Source organism: Staurois parvus, unplaced genomic scaffold (assembly GCF_062004578.1).
Source record: "Staurois parvus isolate SC_StPar_1 unplaced genomic scaffold, SC_StPar_1.0 ptg000628l, whole genome shotgun sequence".
Lineage (NCBI taxonomy): Eukaryota > Metazoa > Chordata > Amphibia > Anura > Ranidae > Staurois > Staurois parvus.
In genome coordinates, this window is record NW_028318424.1 from 1,291,878 (window position 1) to 1,314,399 (window position 22,522).

General features: G+C 42.1%; 1 protein-coding gene across 5 annotated transcripts in view; it reads left to right on the forward strand.

Moving 5' to 3' along the window:
* SOX5 (SRY-box transcription factor 5) overlaps nucleotides 1-22,522 on the forward strand; it is a 288,812-nt gene that overhangs the window by 228,546 nt on the left and 37,744 nt on the right. For all 5 annotated transcript variants that reach the window (XM_089693351.1, XM_089693352.1, XM_089693350.1 and 2 more), the window contains one exon: nucleotides 6,910-7,053. In XM_089693351.1, coding sequence (XP_089549477.1) covers nucleotides 6,910-7,053 — 144 coding nt within the window. The remainder of the gene's footprint in view (nucleotides 1-6,909; nucleotides 7,054-22,522) is intronic.

Below are 22,522 nucleotides of genomic sequence, written 5' to 3' on the forward strand. Positions count from 1 at the left end.
AAATTTCTTGTCTTTTTTTGTTTAGCAAGAAAATAAAAAGTCCACTAGTGATTAAATACCACCAAAACAAAGATCTATTTGTCTCAAAAAAATGATAAAAAGTTAGTTTGGGTATATTGTTGCATGACTGTGCAATTGTCATTCAAAGCACAACAGCACTGAAAGCTGAAAATTGGCCTGGGCAGGAAGGGGGTAAAAGTGCCTGGTAGGCAAGTAGTTAAAGTGCACGTAAACGCCCACTGGACACTTATACATACAGGTAAGCTTATAATAAATCTTACCTGTAGGTACAAAGAATATCTCAAGCATGCACTGTTTAAGAGATATTCGGTGTCCCTGCAGCCAGTGACCCATGCTGTTGCTACAGAGCTCTGTGCCACGTCCAAAACTTTCATGCATGGGAGTGACACCAATGCGGCTCAGCCAGGGCGGCTGGAGCACACGAACCCAGAAATAAGACCAGGTGAAGATGTAAGCCCTGTCAGCAGTGACAGTGCGATGCTGGAGTGCTTCGTTCTAAGGCAAGTCTTTCATAATGTGCTAGTATGTGATGCATATTAACACATTATGACATTTTTTTTTTTTGGTGGTTTACTACCGCTTTAATTGAACAAGCTGAACTTAGAAGCTGATTGGCTACCACACACAGCTGCACCAGATTCTGATTGCTCCTATTTTAGTAAATCAACCCCAAAAATGTCACAGGAAAGTCAAACGAGTGCAACGTTATCCTTTCTTTCTTCAGAAACTGAGCAACAAATTAGCAATCGGACTGGACGTTTGTTACTTCAGTTGTATGCTTGTCAGGGATCCAAGTATGACCAGAGGTGTGTGGACTGACACAGGGAATGGCAGGCTTCAGGAGTGATGTAATAAGAATATAATTTATTAGGAACTACACGCGTATACTACACACAGTACAAACAAAACCAAACCTCCAACTAATGTCAGTATTGTCAAGGTCCTACCTTTCTTCAGAGCTTGTGCATCTCCATGAGCTGGCATCCATCTTGGTTTTCTGCAAAGCATGGTGGGAACCTTTATGCCTTCAGGCTTCTGCGGCTCCTCCTCAGAAGGGTGTGGTTGAGCACATTTAAACCTGCTGTCTGCAAGTGTGCTCTGCACTTGTGTCCTGTATGTTGCCCTGTTGCAAGCTCTTGTGTTGTTCCCATTGCTCTCCTGGTAACCGACTCGGCTTGGACAAGACTATTCTTTGCGTTAACCCTTTACCTGACCTCCCGTTGCTGAACCCGGCCCGTGACCTGAGTATTCTTTGCCTACCGTCTAGTACTGTCTGCTCCGTTGTTATTGACCCGGCTTGTCTGACTACTCGTGTTCCCATCTAGCTCCCACCAGCTGTACGCCATTGGCGGCAGTCGTTATCGCAGCTGGGGTCACTCGGGGGCCGCGACCTGGTCTCAGGCTGCGTCAAGTCCATCCCCACCATCAGGGGCCCTGGTGAAGGGTAGCCTGGGGCTTAGACTCCGCGCCCTGAGGGGCTCTGGTCTGTGGGTAGTGGCTGTCGTCAGTCGCAGCGTGACCGTACCATAGGCCTGCCTGCCCATTCCAGCGTTCCTGCCCTGACAAGTATCTTCAGGAACACAGACAGGCGAAGTCAGGCTGGAGAGGTAGAGTGGTCAGGCAGGCCGGGTCAGGAACAATCGGGCAGACAAGGTACAAACGGAGCAGGCAGGAGAAAGGTCAGGAATAGCCGAGGTCGATGCAGGCGGAGTTCGATCAGTGTCAGAGTCAAGCAGAGGAACCAGGCAGGTAGACGACAGGACCAGGTACAGGGGCTCATGGGAAACAACACCAAGGCTCTGATTGCAGGCCTGGTCCTGCTTAAATACACCTCCTGCAATCAGCCTCAGGTGATGGCTTGATTGCAGGAGTGAGATCCTGGTTGCTGAAAGCACCCGCTGGCAAGCACCGGTACTGCAGCCCACACGGCAGATGAGCCCCAGCACCACCAGCGGTGAGTCCATTGCTGACAATGCTGTGACTGTCATCCTATAAAGATAACCAATTATCTGCACTATGGTGTTCTGCGAATCTTTTATGATTGCATGTTTCTAAAATAAACAGTTGTTAACCTGTCCACTGTTTAATCCATGTCGAGGTACTTTTGCCTAATGGTAAGGTGACTTTTAGGGCTTGTTCGCACCACATTGCATGTAAAAATGTATAGGAAATACATGCGCGTCAACAAACATTTTTACTGCATTGCATTTTACTGTGCACTGAACTGCATTTTAAATGCTTTGTATCGTGTTTTTGTAAGGTTTTTTTCACTGTTTCCTCGATCGCTTCCAAATGTGTTAACATGCATTGTGACACATTTTAGTGCTCTGCAAAAAAAATGTAGGATGGATACAGTTTTCTAACTCAATGCTTTGGTGTGAACTGAGCACCTAGACCAGTGTTTCTCAACCTTTTTTCAGTCAAAGTACCCTTTAAAATTATGGACTGTCCCGAGGCACCCTTTAAAATTATGGACAGTCTTGAGGCACCCCATTCTAAAATGTGAAAAACTATTCTAATAGTTTTATATAACACAGCAACATCCACACATGTAGGACACCCAACATTAAAAGTGATTTATTCTTCCAAAGCAAATACACTTTTTCACACTGGTACTGACTAGTATTCCAGTGTTTCTCTTCTCCCTCAGTTTTTCTCCATCACTGAACTAATGTGACCCCAGCACTGATGGAGAGGGGCAGGGGAGAGTCAAACTAGGATGCTGTGCAGGCAGCTGACATCCTCCTTATCAACTGATTGATGTCATTGGTTGTCAGGATGTCGGTGGCTAGAAGGTGGTAATGGAGCACAATGATAACCTGTGGCTTTGTATAACTAAAAGGCAGGCTTGTTCCACCCGCTGGCTTGTATACAAGTTTTGGGCAAGTTTTTGACATTTTGCCAATGCACTCCTGAAGAAACCTCAAGGCACCCCAGGGTGCCTGGGCACCCTGGTTGAGAAAGGCTGACCTAGACAATGATAGTATTTGCTGTGTCCTTGTGTTGGGCCTGCGTTGGTCAACTCAGATCAACTCAGCAGGTGTGAACAAGCCTATAATGTACTTATTGTAAGCCAAAACAGGTGAATCTGTGCCTACAATAAACTGCACAAGACTGGGATAAAGATAAAGACATCTTATTCTTCTAGCTAAGATTTATCCACCATCTATAGGCGGTGTGTGACATCTCCCTCCAGAAGTGGTGAATGTATACATTTATTGATGATTAGGCTGTAACTGTGCCGATAAATCCCGGCCCAGTTTACACGCTGAGCTGCGTTCGGTGATGGATGACCTCGGATCAGGGATGAACTCTCTCGTCCTCCTCTTCGGTAATGATCAGACACTCCAGCACGACATGAAGAGGGTCAATCAAACGGGTCGTACATCATATGGAGAGGCAGATGCTGCAACATATTGTGATAGATTAGAGCGCACGGCACAGAGATGGCATCGCGGAGAGGAGGGAATGGGGGGAGGCCACGGGGAGATGAATGATCACACAGCATTTCTGCTGCTGCGGTCAGACATAGATGTCAAAGCGTCATTTAACTCCAAACTCCAATGGATTATGTACTATGGTAGATAACCCATAAAATAATATACAGTTAACACAAAATTATAGTGTGAGCCACAAAGGAGGAGAAATACCAGAACAAAATAATAATATTATTGGATATTTGTTTAATATAGCCCTGATGGTTTCTGCTGTGCTATACAGAGAACACTGACCAGTTAACATCAGTCTCTGCACCAGAGGAGTTTACATTCTAATTTCTCCCCAAAGTTGCACGCTGTTATTTAAGCATTTATATAAAGATCAAGACCTCACAAATCCACAAATCTACTCTGGGTAGAAGCCTGTTAATCTACTAGTGTGTTTAGAGGACATAGTCTTCCCAAAAATGAGATCAACACATTATAGACTGTTCAGTTTGTGTCCTTGGTGTGAATTGAGCAAGGAACAGCAAGATGGAAGAACTGGATATTTTGCTGTTGTCTAGTGCTGCATGTTGCATTAAATTTAACACAGTCAAGAGATTTGCCAGATGCCTCTGGGTATGCTGGACCATTGATTAGCATGTATAAGTAGTGGGATCCTCTCTTCCCGGATACATAGTAGGTATTCAGCATCCCAAGACCAACCAACAGTGCACCTCAAGGCAAAAAAGTGATGGAATATAGGTGCTCGGCTCTGTGTAGGCAGTACTCTGGCCACTGAAGAACTGTAAAGCACAGCATTTTTCAGCAAGCCTGAACCCTCTCTATACATATCACACATCCGGTGAACAATCTGACTGTCACATGTCATGTTCCAACATTAGTCTGGGCTTGGGTTCCCACACCAACTCTTTGTTCATTTTAACAGCAAAGTTTTTATTCCAAATTCTTAAAGTACAGTTATTACTCCCAAGTTTGACTTTTGTTGGGACGTCAGTTTTGAAATATTACCCCCACCCACCTACCCCATCCTTGTTCTTTCGCACGCGCTTGGAGCGCTGAATTAATATTTGGGAGTATGTCAAAAAGTTGTCACATATTTTCAAATAGGGTTCTTCTAAAAATACTCACAGCTGTGTTTAGTTTAGTATTAAAAAGCCGCCCACGTCCTCTCTCCGCCTCGCGAGAAACTCTTCGGAGCCTCTGAGCAAACATTACCTCATGAAGAGCTCTGAAACGACTGGAGGTGTTGGAGCGGCTATGCGGAGATCGGCTGTTTATCGGAAGAACCGGCGAGCCTTTATGAAACTATTTTTAAGATGTAATTTGCTGAGTAATTGCTTCCAAATGTATCGTATTAAATGCAGTGCGGATCTCTAGGGATTATTTATGATGATCAGCAAAGTAACTGCTTTTTGTTTCCTTTCTATTCTGCTCATGGGCCTTAAAGCTGTCCTGTTTCCATATTGAGTTTTTCAGGTTTTGCACTAGGACCCTGTAGCTTTTTGTGACACTTTTTATATCATTCATAATGAGAGAGTGAAAGTTTTCATTTCTGACATCTCTCACTGAACCATTTCAGTAATCGGCCCAAATGAAGCCATTTAGCTTTTTCACTGCCACAAAGCTGAAAAATGGAACTATAACAGTGACAATCTGTAAGCGAGTCGTCAGAGAGCGCACAGTCACTCCCGATATGCACACAGCACATTAGGCGAGGCGGCATTCACCGGCAAGGCCTTGCCTGGGCTTGTTTCACTCACAATTTGTCTTCCCTGCAAGCGCTATCAGGCAACCTAAAGTCTGCCATGCCCGATGAAGAGGCCGCAGTCTTCTCTTGTCATATTGTGTTAGCGGTACGAAACAAAAGGGGAGCGGATTGCCTTAGAACCTCCCAGAATCCTGCACATTTACTATTACGCTTTCAGGGAAGATTTTGGACTCTTCTGCGCAACCCAAGTGTCCTTTTCATTTTTTTTTCTTTTCTAAACCACATCTCTCCTTTGTTGCTCTCCTCTTGTGTCTCCGCCGGTCTGCCTACAAGGCGCAAATGTCACATCTGCTCATTGTCTGACTCTGAGGAGAAAGCCTTGTCTCTGAGAATCTACTGCTGTTGTGGTGTCGCTGTCTCTGCCACAGTGCTTACATTCAGGTCAGAGATGGGGGAAACAACAAGACAAAACCAACACTAAACTGGTAAATATATGGTGCATTGCTTTTCATTGCTTCAAAAAGTTGGGATTAACATTTTGTTCTACTTAGAAATGTCTATTTTTTGTGATTTTTAACCTCTTCAGAGCTGGAGAGATCTACTCCATGTCCCTAGTCTTTTTGTTTTATTGATGGAGATGTCACATTTAGGAATACTATGCACTTGTATATGTGAAACTGTGTCAGGACATTTTGGCAAAATAATTCAAGTGAAATAAAAGCGGTTTATAGTAAAGCTGAACACCAGGCCGATATAAAAGACACAAATAATGCAGCTGTCTATACATTTATACATCTGTTTATGCATTTTTAATGCAATTAGTCCAAGTGCTTGAACTGACCTGTTATCAGGCTCTTGCAGAGCTTGGGCTAGGAGCGAGGGGGAAGCAGCACACAGAGCCAATTAGAAGTGCTGCAGTGCTAAAAGAGGATATGCTGATAGTAGGAAAGAGCAGACTGACAGAGAGATGAGCTCATTGGTCTGCTGCTTCTCCATTTATTATACAATCACAGGCTTGGAGGAGATACAAGACTTGTAAGTGGCTACTGAACTGCAGCAGAGAAAAATCAAGTCTTTCCCTATTAGACTGAATTGCGCTGTGTGGCAGGGCGGTGTAAATGCCAGACCTGGATGGACAGAAATACAAATCCTTTGGTAGGTAATACAGCTCTCATATATGTACAGTATTTCATCTTGTGTGGACATAAATGATGGGGTATCTTCCTGACACTCATTAGAACAGAAGTAGTGGCTTGGAGAAGCTACAAAACATCTTCACCATTACAGAACAAGTCCACTTAAATGTGACTAACTGCTGCTGGTGACTAGAGAAATGGTATTGTGCAGCGTCTGTACATGCCATATGACTATTGTACTCGCATCTGTACAGACCAGACCTGGCCAATCTCAACCTAGACAAATATTTGGTTGCTTCCTTTTCCCTTTCCAGGCAGATAGTCTTAGAGCTCTCCTGTCTCTCCTTGTGGAGGGATTGAATGGAGCTCTGACCATTATAATCGGCTCAGTGTCCCCTAACAGACAGAAGATGTCATCCTGCTCATGTGACGTTTGTCATTTCACCCCATGAGACACAAATCGCAGAAATGAAGGTGACAGCGCCTGTCTTTTAGTGTGCTAAATAAATTCCTTCCAGGAGTGAAGGGTCCCGCAGCTGCTGGACAGAGGCTTCTGAATGATGCATATCCTCATCTCTTTCTCTCTTTTTCTCTTTTGCAGCAACTGTATGCCGCTCAGCTGGCTGCCATGCAAGTCTCCCCGGGGAACAAAATACCTGGTGTGCCACAGGGGAACCTCGGTGCCGTGTCTCCCACGAATATCAATACCGAAAAATGCACAAGCAGCCCGCCACCCAAACCTAAGGTACCTACTTGTTTTTAAGGAGATCTTCACCAGCACACAGATCACTTTTACTTGCTGCTTGTACCATAGCTCTCTGTGTTAGATGCAGATATCTATACTCCCTGACTGTTTGCTGAGTGTACTCTATTTTTTGCATGCTGTGAGTTTTGCACATAGTCAGTGAATACAGACACCTGCATGCACCATAGAAACTAATGATTTCATTACAGACAGATCTTCACACTGTATCAAGGAGTGCCAAACTCCATGCCTAATCAGTGCTTCATTGGAGTTTATCGAGGACTGTTATATTTCTGTTGGGGGAATCCTGCATAATATGAGGGATGGACACTCAAACTACTGTGGGAATTCAGAACGCTGTAGACAGATGCAGACAAAAACTACTGCAGGAAAATTTCACTGTTGTGGGACATGCAGAGACACAAACTACTGCAGGGGACCTTTTTCGTTGTGGGAGGGGGCATATATATAAACTACTGCAGAGAAATCTCACCATTGTTAGAAGAGCAGACACACAAACTACTGCAGGGAAATTTCATCATCAGTGACAAACGACGGGGAAAATCTCACCATTGTGGGAGGGGCAAAGACACAAACTACTGCAGGAAATCTCACCATTGTGGGAGGGGCAGAGACAAACTACTGCAGGAAATCTCACCATTGTGGGAGGGGCAAAGACACAAACTACTGCAGGAAATCTCACCATTGTGGGAGGGGCAAAGACACAAACTACTGCAGGAAATCTCACAATTGTGGGAGGGGCAGAGACACAAACTACTGCAGGAAATCTCACAATTGTGGGAGGGGCAGAGACACAAACTACTACAGGAAAATTGCACCATTGTGGGAGGGGCAGAGACAAACTACTGCAGAGAAATCTCACCATTGTGGGACGTGCAGAGACACAAACTACTGCAGGGGACCGTTTTCGTTGTGGAAGGGGGCATATATATATAAACTACTGCAGAGAAATTGTTGGAAGGGCAGAGACGGAATCTTCATCATCATCATCAAAGACAAATGGCAGGGAAAATCTCACCATTGTGGGAGGGGCAAAGACACAAACTACTGCAGGAAAACCATCATTGTGGGAGGGGCAGAGACACAAAATACTGCACGGAAACATCATCATTGTGGGAGGGGCAGAAACACAAACTACTGCAGGGAAACTTCATCATTGTGGGAGGGGTGTAGATATAAACTGCTGTAGGGAAATCTCACCATTGTAGGAGAAGCAGAGATGCAAACTACTGTGGGGAAATCTCGCTATTGTGGTAGGTGTGGACAAATTGTTCTACAGATATTAGTATGGGGATTTGCACAACAAAGTACTAAAACAAGGCAATTAGCATCTTTTAAATTTTATTACCAGAAAAGTTAGGCCAAAGTAACAGAATGTGAGAGAAATTATTTCTCTACTATTCTCATAGTATTTAAAGAAGCTCAGGAGAATTGCAATATATAAATGTTTAATCAAGTGTTTGTGCATGTGTGTATATGTGTGTGTATATGTATATATACATGTGTGTGTGTGTGTGTGTGTGTGTGTGTTCATGTATATATGTGTGTATATTATATATATATATGTGTGTGTGTCTGTATATTTATTATGTGTGCGTGTTATGGAGTTACCCCGACTGCAGATATATTTGGTATATCTTTCAGATCACAGCTGGAGTACGGGGGGGGGGGGGGGACAAACACAGTTCCTGTTTGTCAGGCTATTAAATGGCTCTGCAGGGGTCTCTAAGCCCCAGGTTGACTCAGAGATGAGGTGAATTCAGCATCTCTCTCCATCCTGAGGATTATATAGGTGTCCCCTCTGTACACAAGTATTGTCTTTGCACAGGTATCTGAGATACAGAAGGATTAACTCTTTTCATGCCAATGTTGAAAAGGTGGAAGATCCAAAGCCAGAGATGCATTCTAGGAACAAATGACTTTCCCTCAAGCGTTTAGTGCAGGTTTTGGGCACATTGGTGATTTTGTAACGTGACATTTTTCATCCCTATCTTTAAAAAGGACATGTCTTATGTGAGGCTTCCATCAAGCGCTGGAAGCTTCACAAGTGTTACGCCCTGGAACTAGCACCACATAAGCTTTATCTGTGCCAGGTGACTGACATCTTAGCAAAAGTCATTTGTTGGGTAACGTACAACCCCAATTCCAAACAGGTTGGGATGCTTTGTAAAAAAACATAAAAACAGAATGCAATAATTTGCAAATCTCAAATTTTATTCACAATAAAAACATATCAAATGTTTAAATAAAAAACGGTAATTTTGAAATTGATGGCAGCAACATATCTCAAATTTGGGACAGGGCTATGTTTACCACAGTGTAGCATTCCCCCTTCTTTTAACAACACTCTGTAAATTTCTGGGAACTGAGGTGACCAGTTGCTGGAGTTTTGGGAATGTTGTCACATTCTTGCCTGATAGAGGATTCTAACTGCTCAATAGTCCTGGGTCTTCTTTGACAGGTTTTTGATTTCAGGATGTGCCAAATATTTTCAATTGGTGAAAGATCTGGACTGCATTCAGGCCAGTAAAGTATCCGGACTCCTGAACCCGGACTCCATCTTTCAATCTTTTAATTATATTCTGTACCGTAGGTGATGATATACACTATATTGCCAAAAGTATTGGGACACCCCTCCAAATCATTGGATTCACCTCCATGGCCACAGGTGTATAAAATCAAGCACCTAGGCATGCAGACTGCTTCTACGAACATTTGTGAAAGACTGTGTTGCTCTCTGGAGCTCAGTGAATACAAGCGTGGTACCGTGATAGGTTGCCACCTGTGCAATAAGTCCATCTGTGAAATTGCCTTGTTCCTTGCTATTCCACGGTCAACTGTTAGTGGGATTATAACAAAGTGGAAGCAACTGGGAACAACAGCAACTCAGCCACGAAGTGGTAGGCCAAGGAAAATGACAGAGCAGGGTCAGTGCATTCTGAAGCGCACAGTGTGCAGGAGTCGCCAACTGTCTGCAGAATCAATAGCTAGAGACCTCCAAACTTCGTGTGGCCTTCAGATTAGCACAACAACAGTGCATAGAGAGCTTTATGGAATGGGTTTCCATGGTTGAGCAACTGCATCCAAGCCTTGCATCACCAAGTACAATGCAAAGTGTCGGATGCAGTGGTGTAAGGCATGCCGCCACTGAACTCTAGAGCAGTGGAGACTTGTTCTCTGGAGTGACAAATCACCCTTCTCTGTCTGGCAATCCGATGGATGTGTCTGGGTTTGGTGGTTGCCAGGAGAACGATACTTGCCTGACTGCATTGTGGTGGAGGGGGGACATGGACGATTAAGTTTGGGGTGGAGGAATTTGACTGGCCTGCACAGTCCTGACCTCAATAGAACACCTTTGGGATGAATTAGAGCGGAGTCTGCGTGCCAGGCCTTCTCGTCCAACATCAGCGCCTGACCTCACAAATGCTCAATATTGAACCCTACGGACTAAGACTGGGATGCCATTAAAGTTCATGTGTAAAGGCAGGCATCCCAAAACTTTTGGCAATATAGTTTATTTAAAGTCTTTGCAAATTTACATTGAGGAAGATTACTCTGAAGTTTTTTGACAGTTTTTTTGGTACAGCTTTTTTACAGATTGGTAAACCTCTGTCCATCTCTACTTCTGAGACACTCTGACTCTTTAAGTTGCTTTTTTAATACCCAGTCATGTTACTGACCTGTTGCCAATTACCTAAATAGCTGCAAAATGTTCTTCCAGCTCTTCCTTGTTAGTACCAGTTACTTTGCCAGCTTTTTGTTGCCCTGTCCCAATTTTCGTTAGATATGTTGCTGCCATAATTTTCAACATTACCTTATTTGTTTCCTAAATTTGTACATTTTCTCAGTTTAAACATTTGATATGTTTTCTATTGTTTATAAAATATGGGTTTATGAAATTCACAAGTCATTGCATTCTGTTTTTATGTAGATTTTACACCGCTTCCCATTTTATTTTTTTGGAACTGGTGATCTACATACATCGGGATACAAATTTTGTAAAATACGTGTCATTAGCTTCTTTGGTGCCACATGTGTTGAGGTGTGTACTCATACTGGCTCCCAGCTAATGATCACACTGCCATTGATTACACAGAAGTACTGCTTTGGGCTCATTCTGGCCCTTCCCCTTAATTTGGGGGGCTAAGAGACTTCCACGGTTTGTGATACAGTTTTCATTAAAAATAAAGAAAATACCAGCTTTCTGATGACAACGTAAAGAAATAAAAATAGGTTTAGTAAAGGGGTTAAACCAGCACAAGGTACAAGTACATCAAATAGCAAATTGTTAACAATATACAGGAAACAAGTTGTCTATCCTTTCTACATTACCCTAAGCTTTTTATAATAATTTTCGGCAAGGTTCAGCAGTAGCCTTAAAACTCCGGTTTATGCAGAGCAATGTCTCTCCCATACTTTCATGTGGCATGAAGGGCAGAATGTGGGTGGTGCTGGAACCAGGGAATACAATGCACTTTTAGCTTTTAGGGCAGTCAGTTGCAAAAGGTAAATGCCAGAATGATCATTGGAGATCCTGAGCAGGCTAGGTTGCATTTCCAGAATCTGTCCGTTTGCAGCATTTTTAAATGTTAATTTGGGGTTTCATTTACTTTACAGTCAGGAATAAGGACTGACCCGACCCAAAACAAAAAACTTGCAAATTGCACAAAAAATGTCTAATAGAATTCAGGTCAGGATAGACAGGAGCTGCTCTGAAAAGGCCCTGAAATGTTTCCTCGTCATGCCTATGTGACATGCTGTTTTCAATCTGCGGTGTGCCAGTAGGAGGCTCGGAGTGAACGAGACACAGGCACAGATAATGCCTGCAAATGATAGACCGCCGCTGACCTCCGAGCACAGCCTGGAAATCCGACACATTGATTTGACTCTGCCGCCCCGCTGAGAGATCCGGCAGAGTTCACTTGTAATAAAAGAACAAGATTGTCTCGTAATGCTGATGGCGGCTGACAGACACGCCACTTTACATGTCCTCCGCCACGGATGAGAGACAAGCCCGAGGACGGGGATTAGAGAGAGGTCACCTGACCAACCTGCGATAACTTGCCCACCGTCCCCAGCAAACTCCCAGAACACTTCTGAGTCCAACTTAAGAAAAAAAATCTACAAGACACTACAGGGGGAAGTGTGGTGTCACTTGACTGCTTCTTGTGCAGTGGATTCACGGGATAACAAAGCCTTGAAACGGAGGGTACCGCCACAGTTATCTGTACAAAGGGTTATTTGTAACAGATATAATAACATAAAAATGGCTGGCTGTTGGTTACGTATGAATCTCATCCAGTGATGCTGAGAGGAGGGCGATTTGAAAGCAACTGGTTGGTATTGCCACTGAAGCAAACAGTCAAGCAAGCCAGTCAATAAATTCTCAAAAGTTTAACATATTAATGTAATTCCAGAATTAATTTCCAATCTCTTGTAATCTCTAGGTTTCATTAAAATACTCTGATGTTTGTGCCGTAAAGGTCCTTGGTCAGGCATTTTCTGTTATTGGGTGAACACAATCCCTCCTGTGTTGTCACCCCGTTACATGTTCCTCTGGTGGAGTCTACAAACGACACCTTGCACAGGAATGGTACACCATTGTCACTATTAAGAAGTTGACCCGGAATCAATGTTCAAGTCGATGCTGGAGAGAGTGCATGGTAGACCAGGTGGGCGACAAGAGGGTGAAGGAGATAGTCAGCACTAAGAAGGGGATAAAGGCTCAAACAAGGTGAAAACATGATTTTATGAGAAAATGGCAATCAGTTGTGATAAACAGAGCAAAGTAAACATCATCCAGGTAATAAGTCTACTTTAAAGAAGAACACCTGGAAAAGTAATCATGTCCTCTCCCCTATATCTGGACAACGTACACTCTTTTTTTTAATAAATTGCTAGCTAAATACCCTTTTTCTAGTAATATAATGGAGCAGGCGTGTAAATGCTTCAGTCCCTTTCTTCTACTTCCTATGGTATTGCTGGGGCAGGGAACAACTAAAACACAGGGACTACATGTCCCAGAAGTCTGTGCTGTTCAAGATGCTGTGGGCATGGCCACTAGTAAAAACCCCTGGCTGTGGTGGCTGTATCATTACATCATCCCTGTAGTACTGATAACTACAGGGGGTTGTTCCCACAAAGGTATTGCCAGAGGAACACAAAGGTGCCCTGCATGAGGAACATGGAGCTGTAACGCATAGGAGAAAAAGAATTGGCGCCAAGCCCTAGCCAGACTGCAAAGAAAATAAAAAATATGGAGTTCTGCTTTTATATTAGGGTGAATATTTTATACCCCATCCTATGCTTTCTGGCTCTTGGATATGTTGGTATTTGGCAAATTTTGGTGTTTGGCAAACTTTGATAGAGAGTTTTAAGTCATGACTCCTCTACAGTTTGTTCCAAAAAAAAAAAAATCATATATTTTTTTTTTTTTAACTTCTATGTCATAATTGTTAGAAGCAATGCTTGATCTTTTGGAAGAGTAGTTTCCCACCTCTGTTCTGTCATTTTGGCAAGAGGCTCCTAGGTCAGGGGGCTTGGAGAGTGAATCTATGCTTGGATTCTATGTTGGACTGCCCACATGAAGACCTGCCTTCTATGCCGGAATCCTCTCACAAAACTGACATACTGACTGTCAGATGTATCATTGATCCCTATATCATGTTTATCAGGCTTTGTACAGCTAGCTGTAGATCTATCCGTTGACAGACAGCTATTGCCCTGATGTGTATGGATATCTGCCTGTCCTCATAGTATTCACCCCAGTGCCAGGGAACAGTGACCCACATGGTATGTTGATCCTTTCTTTGCTCTATGTTGGAGGGACAGATCAGGCCTACAAATGAGGAAACTCTTCCACTGCAATAACCGGCATTTCAGATTGCCTCCAGCTCTCATCCTTACCATCTAGAGCACCAGATCCACTTGTCACATTCCTTGCCTAGGGACGACTTGATTTCACAAAAAAACAAAAAAAAAACAGAAATTTCACCATTACCAAAATGTCATTAGAATTTAGCTTCAGATCTCACCGTGCAGCATCGCCAGGGGGAATTAGGTCATAGAAAAAGTTGTCCTTTGTGGTGTGACACGACTTTGTCAACAATGCCATGTGATCCATTTCAGTGCTTGCATCAATATCAGTGGGTTTTGGGACTGCTATGACTGCCGTCATTTCTAAAATCAATACTTTTCATAAAGAAAACAGATCCAGGATAGGTAAAAGGAGCTTCTGTAAACTTCAGGAGCCATTTTGAAGTCTATTGCACTCTTAAAAGCCACCAAAGCACCTTGGTTTCATCTTTCTCATTGACTCCAATGTAGATAGCCAAATGGCAAAATTTCCATAAAATGCTTAGTTGAAGTGAAAACCTAGAATTTTGCTCATCCCCTAGCTTTGTTCCAAATTTGAAGCATCATAGCTTGTTATGCTCATGACAATGCTATCACTTTCCTGCTTATAATTGGCTGGCTTTGTTATGTCTGTCCTGTAGACAGTTCCCAGAGTCTGCCATCCTGGGGACATGACTGAGATACATGCATGTTGAAATGTCTTTATTAACGTTCAAGCTAAATGGAGATGGGGGACATAAATAGTGGTGAATAGGCCTCCAGGTCCCCATGGACAAAGCAGAAATGGAGAGATGTGTATGTGTTCTTCGGATAAGACATCCGCTAGTTCAAACCTTAAAAGGACCATATCAATCTATTTTCTGGATGTCTAGAAGGCTCTGTGACTTCCCAGAATAATGGATATTCCCTCAGTTGCGTTTAATTGATATGATTGTTGAGGAACGCACCAAGTTCCATGAGATCGGCCCAGGGAGAGTTTAATTGTGGCTTGTTTGTAGAACAGCTATCACCTTTTGGCTGGGGATTGGCTTGTAAAATAAGATGGTTATCTGAAATTATTCACAGGATGGTGCTCAATGGCAGCCATTGATAAAATCTGTTTTATGAATTCTCTCTGTCCATTTTTTTCTGTTTTATACCAATCGATTTTGTTATATACAGTCTTTCCACCAATGAAATGTTATTTTAGTGTTTGGCAGATGCTGCTTCTTGATGCTCTCTAAACTCTACAAGTGTTGGCTCTGCATGCCTGTTGTACCTATTATGAGGGATTCCCACCATCTGTACACTGAGATCTGAGGTCTTTACACCTGCTGTGCCCATTATGAGGGTCTCTCACCATCCCTGTGCTGGGTTCCCAGCTCTGCATTGGGGTTGGTTGCTGTCGGTAGTGAAATTTGGCTTACAAACATGAACATTTTTGTTCTTCCCAATGTAAAAACATCTAATTAGAATTCAGACAGGATTGTGGCTGCAGGTCTTGTATTAGTTGATAGATAAACTTATTCTAAATGAGTCATTTGCTGTAATTAAAATATTGATTGCTTAATGACATCAGTAATAATTAAAACCTCTTGTTCTATTCATATTCCTAATCACTGACGAATCTGCAGATATCGCTTCCTTTTTAATAAATTACAAATGGAAAATTAGTGCTATAGTTCTTAGAGTCCTATCCTGGCATTCCACTCCATCAGCTGCCCAACCTACTTACGGCTTCCCATTCCCATCTGACTGGCCTTTAAATCCAAAGTCTGAGAAAATACAACTTATGTGTTTCCTGATTCCAACCCTCTCTCTGAGTCCACCCCTGAAGAATGGGAGGCAGGACGCACGACAGGTATGGATGCCACCAGTCCTGAGCAAAACTGAGTTACATGTTTTAAATCTGTTATCCTCAGAATCGGCAGCATGCTTTTTGTTCCTGGGCACTTTCCAGTGTCTTATCTTCTAATATTTAATTTTGGTGTTTTTGCCATTTTGAGTTCTTCCAAGTATACAGTTGTGCTCAAAAGTTTACATACCCTGGCTGGTCTTTTATTTAAGAATAGGGTTCATATGAAGCTATTTATTATCACATAGTTGTTTTGCTCCTTTTTAAATCATAATAACAGAAATTGCTCAAATAGCCCTGATGAAAAGTTTGCGCACCCTGGAATGTTTGGCCAGACACATAAGGTGACACACAGAGGTTAAAATGACAACTAAAGGTTCATTTCCAACTGTGGCTTTTTAGGTTGTAATTAGTGTCTGTGTATAAATAGTCAATGAGTTTGTTAGCTCTCAAACGGTTGCTATGAGCAGGCTAGATACTGAGCCATGAGGTTCAGAAAAGCACTGTCAAAAGACCTGCGTAACAAGGTAATGGAACTTTATAAAGTTGGAAAAGGATATAAAAAGTCCAAAGCCATGAATATGCCAGTCAGTACTGTTAAATCACTTTTTAAGAGGTGGAAAATTCGTGGATCTCTTGATACTAAGCCAAGATCAGGTAGACCAAGAAAGATTGCAGCCACAACTGCTAGACGAATTGTTCGGGTTACAAAGGAAAACCCATAGGTGACCTCTGGAGAAATACAGGCTGCTCTGGAAAAAAACAGTGTGGTTGTTTTGCAGGAGCACAGTATGACAATACTTGAACAGAAAATGAGCTGTATGGTCGAATTGCCAAAAATATGCCTTTACTGTGCAAATAATATACTATATAGTGCAGCGCTATAAATACTATATAAAAATAAGTATACAATAAATATATATAATAAAGTGATAAGATCCTTCATGGATCTGTGGGTGTAAAATTAAGTGACAATGTGACATCGTTACACACAATCATTTAAAACGTGAATAATAAATATATTCCCAATCCCCCTTAATCCACACTTGAGGGATCTCTTATTCACAAATCAATAGTGTAAAACTGTGTGTGCATGCCTTGATAGGGATAATATCCTAAAACAAAAGTGATAAGTGTAACACACTTAACCACATAAATGGTCCACATAAACAGTAAGATAAAAATCCTAGACAGACAAAAATAATGCTTATGTACAAAAATATATATATATAGTCCAAAACTGAAAATATCAAATCATGCTCCAACATCAAAATCATGCAGGTGCTAATGTGTAATCATGGTCACATCACAGGTGCAAGTCCTCAAGTGGCCAAAATGCCCCCTGACCTCCTTACAGTGACCACATGGGCCAGCTCGCTTCTAGGATCACACCACAGGTATTACTTGTCACAGGTCAGTCAACTCACTCGGTATCATCAATGGTGGCACTTACTCCTCTCCTTAAAGACCTCCTCCAACCACTGGCATCAGCAACACTGCTCACCCTCCACACAGGATCTTTTCTCCCAAGTAATTCTGATATCCTTGTAATTAAAGATCCATCGGTTGCTACGATTGCCCCTGGCTCTCCCATTGCACCATTTATACCTTTGAAGCCAGGCAAGCCAGTATTTCCCTTTGGTCCTCTTAGTCCTTGTCCAGTTTGGAACAGGATATCAGAAGTGTTTAGTAGCCCATCTGTGTCATTTAGAAATAGCTATCATAGGTATGGCCTGGACTTTGGATACTCATCCTTTACCCTTCCAATCCGTGCAGGGCCCTAGATGATGGAAATCTATTGCTCGCAACCAGCAATAGATATAGTTTCCACCACTAGACTTAAATTCGCAAATTTAAGGTTTTCAAGCAAGCACAGATATGGAGGATTATGAGACCCTGTCATCTGGATTAGACTGGCGGGACACACCACAGAGACTGCTGGAGGTTTATATAGTTTTGTACATAGCATGATCCCTGACCCAGAATATTCACTAGGAGACAAAAAAGGTTTATGACAGAAAGCAACGTAACCGCTTTACAACAACGTTGAAATGTTATTTCTACTAATAAAGAGAAATGCCTGAAAACAAAGTGAGAAGCTGGTTCATTCCCACACTGGAAAATGTGGGTGATTCGTCACCATGACACTTCTTTCCATTACTTTCACATTCCAGAGTTGTAATTGTAAATTGCACAGAATCTTTGACGTTTCCAATGGGGATTTAGCTTCTAGAGAAGTCCATTTTCCTTTGTGTGTCTGTGACAGTTTCATACAGGTGGAGAAGAGGGCGCAGTCAGTGTCCCTGGAGAGGGAATGTCACCATATCCTCCATCCCAGCTCAATGACAGGCCATGGAGACATTATATGAATAGTGTATGGTAGGTCACCCCCAGATTCTGATGGTCGGGGTGGGGGGGCATCACCTCAGTCCATGAATATTCCATGTCTTTTCTTTAGTGAAAGTACAGGGATAACAAAACAGCGAACTGATAAAATTCAATTAATTCTTCTAAATGAACTCTAAAACACACTCAGATGTGTGTAGGGAAAAGCTGCCCTGATTTGGTGACCTATCTAAAAACACAGATCTGTGAAATCTTCTACTAGTTACCTCTACTGCTATGTTTTCAAAGAGTGCCATATTCTGAGCAGGAGAATCACCAACTTGTTCAATGTTCTTTGGCTGTACAGTTGCATTCCTGTATCTCTTATCTGCAGATAATCACTCAGAGGAGGAATCCAGGCATTTGTTATACATGATTTGTATAATTCACTGCAGATTTGGCCAAAAAAAAAAAAATATATGCTTTGCCTGGTTTACACATCAAGGAGTATACTGCTGTCTTTTCTGAAAAATGGTGCAAGGAGCAAAGGCAACTTGCCCAACTTGTATAGCTTATAGAAGCTAACCAAATTTCCCAAGGTGCAATTTTGATTGGTTTCTCTTTATTGTTACCATTATATAACCACTGCCCTTGATTTTAACAAAAAATTAGGAATTAAAGGGTGAGCCATGTGACTATCATTCATAATCTTCCAGTGAGAAAGGGTGGAGTACCCTATTTGTGTTGATCAGCCTACAAGTGCCTTGGCCAAGTGGTGAAAATGAGAAAAAGCCACAACTCCATGTTAACAAATACAATGGATTATAGGAAATAATGCAGAAGAAAGGCATTGATGCTGTGGGATCATTACCTTCCTGCAGGAAAATCGTATGGCTACATAGATCAGCTCTAAGAAGGAATTAGAGGCAGGAACTATTGTATCCTCCTGTAGCTCATACATATTTGTGTCTTCTTCTTAACATTTCATATAATTTGAATGAATTATTTGGCATCATTCAGCTGCCATAAACACGGTTTGCTAGTTTGGTGTGTTGTTGAATCCCCTAGGTAAACTTAGACTAGATGCAGAGACAGAAGAGCTAACAATCTACAGCAAAGCTTTGCAAGTCTTTGATTTTATAGTAGCATTTAGCCAGTTTTCCACTTGCAGGGACATCAGTTTTTTTCTCATCTCATTTCTGACTGTTGATGTAAAGAAAACTACAATTTAAAATTAGGATGGGATGACCCCTCGCCCAGCCTCTCTTAGATCCCGCACTGACAAGATGGAAATGATACGAACGTTGTGGTTATCGGAAGAGACTGCCGTGACATCTGACATTGTACTGATAGTATTTAATGTTAATAGGAATTCAATTCTCGTGCCCTTCAAGTCATGGCGTTTGGACGTGCAGAGAATGATTCCTCCTCGCCAGCCACACAAGTGTTCCAGGCTGAGTCTTTGTGACTGCACATCAGTTTGCATTTGTAATAGAAGCATTGTCCCCAAGCCAGGGACTGTCACTTCCTCCTTGGGCGAGGTTACTGTTCCTCAGTCCTGTCCTCTGGCGTTCTAGGTTGTACTTGGGGCTGCAGTGACCAACATATTGTTATGAAAGGCAGTTTTTAAGCCACATAGGCTCATAAAGAGATCACTATAATGAGCACTGATTAAAATAGGTAAGAGATGCCAGAGGAACCTGATCCCTGCCACTAATATTTTTATAATGACGGAATTCCTTTAATAACACAATATGGTTGTAGCTCTGTAGTTAATGTTGAGAGATTACTTGTCCCAGCATGGTCTGATATGAATTTATATAGCTCTGACATATTCAGCAGTGTTGTACAAAGAACACTGAGCCAGTCGCATCAGTCTCTCCACCGCATGAGCTTATATTCTCTCCCACCACAGTCCCACAGTATTATTATTATACATTTATATAGCTCTGACATATTCCATAGTGCTGTACAGAGAACACTGAGCCAGTCACATTAGTCTCTGCACCAGAGGAGCTTACATTCTACTATCCCCACCACAGTCACACACTATTATTATTATACATTTATATAGCTCTAAACATATTCCATAGTGCTGTACAGAGAACACTGAGCCAGTCACAGCAGCCTCTGCACCAGAGGAGCTCACACTCTACTGTCCCCACCACAGTCACACACTATTATTATACATTTATATAGCTCTGACATATTCCATAGTGCTGTACAGAAAACACTGAGCCAGTCACATCAGTCTCTGCACCAGAGGAGCTTACTCTCTAATGTTCCACTATTCTATATAGTTCTGACATATTCTATAGTACTGTACAGGGAAACGTAAGCCAGTCACAGGAGTCTCTGCACCAAAGGAGCTCACACTCTAATGTCCCCATCAGAGTCCCACACTATTATTATTTTATTTTTATGCAGTGCTTTACATAGTCAGGTCCATAAATATTGGGACATCGGCACAATTCTAAAATTTTTGGCTCTATACACCACCACAATGGATTTGAAATGAAACAAACAAGATGTGCTTTAACTGCAGACTATCAGCTTTGATTTGAGGGCATTTCCATCCAAATTAGGTGAACGGTGTAGGAATTACAACAGTTTGCATATGTGCCTCCCACTTGTTAAGGGACCAAAAGTAATGGGACAATTGGCTTCTCAGCTGTTCCATGGCCAGGTGTGTGTTATTCCCTCATTATCCCAATTACAATGAGCAGATAAAAGGTCCAGAGTTCATTTCAAGTTTGCTATTTGCATTTGGAATCTGTTGCTGTCAACTCTCAAGATGAGATCCGAAGAGCTGTCACTGTCCCAATATTTATGGACCTGACTGTATATATTGTACATTCACATCAGTCCCTAACCCTCAAGGGGTGTACAATCTAAGGTCCCTAACTTGCATTCATACATACACATACTATTATACATTTATATCTCTCTCGGTCTCTCTCCACACACTGTCTATTCCAGCTGCTGTGCGGTCGTGTGAATCTGGCTTTGTTTAATGAAAACCTATTGAGCAATTTAAATGAATATTTATTGCATACAGCTTTCTCTTACCTACATTCAGGAGCAGAAACAAGATTATGTGCATGAAGAAAATCTCCTTGTTCTTAATATCCCTCTAGAATGAAGATTGGGGGGGCATTCATTTTCTAAAAGTAGCTTGTCAGGACACTTAATTTTCCTATACTTCCTGTCCCAGAGGAACAACAGGAAGTGAGAGAGATGATATCTACAATCTCATCTTGTTGTGTCATCAGTACAGATGTTCCCGTTAGAAGATGTTCCCTCACCTCCTGTTCAGGCGACAACTGTAAAATGTTGCATTTCCTCACACTTAACAGAGACAGTGGTCACAAGGACAAATAAAGAGGGTTAATCTCCCCAGTGGGGACACAGACAGCAAGAAGACTTAACAGAGCTCTAAACACTAAAAAAAAATAGGTTTTGGCTTTTGATACACTTGAACTTAGTTAATAATTTTCACTCTTACCTTGTAAACATTTTGTAAAATATTCCAGACTTAAACTGGCTGTAAATTGTCAGATGCCATTTTACACAGTATTGAGATAGAGAAAGTTCATAGCTTTCTTGTGTTTGTGTGTAAATAGTATCTGCATTCTTATAACCACTTGCACTCCTGAGGATTTACCCCCCCCCCCCCCTCCTGACCAGGCCATTTTTTGCGTTACTTTAACTGACAGTTGCGCAGTCATGCACCCAAATTAAATTTACATCCTTTTTTTCCCACAAATTGAGCTTTCTTTTGGTTGTATTTGATTGCCTGTGCATTTTTTTTTTGTGCTATAAAAGAAGGGCCAACAATTTTGAGGGAAAAAAAAACTATTTTTGACTTTTTGCTATTAAACATGTCCAAAAAAAAAATGTAAATTAAATTTCATCATAAATTTAGGCCAAAATGTATTCTGCTCCATGTCTGTGCTAAAACAAAATCCCAATACGTGTAAATGAATTGGTTTACGTGAAAGTTTTACCATTTACAAATAGCTGTATAGACACTTCAATTTTTAATTTTTTTTTTTACTAGTAATGGCAGCAATCAGCGGCTTATAGCATGCTGCCACTGGTGGGAACTGACTAGGTGTCACTGACATCCCCAGTGACACCAATACAGTGATCAGTGCTAAAAAAAAAAGCACTGACACTGTACTAATGGCACTGAGCAGGAAGGGGTTAACATGAGACAATCAAAGGGTTAACTGTGTGCTAAGAGTGTTTTACTAGGGGGCCGTGTCAGTGTGCTTCACTGTACGCACACTGTTTTGGATGGCTGCACATCGTCGGAAGTCACCGGGTGCCAGAGAGCAATCACTGGCCGGGATCTGGTGATTGACAGCCGCGGCCGCGAATGATGGTGGTGCAGAACGTGATTTTGCACACCTGTGCCACCTTGTAGCAGTA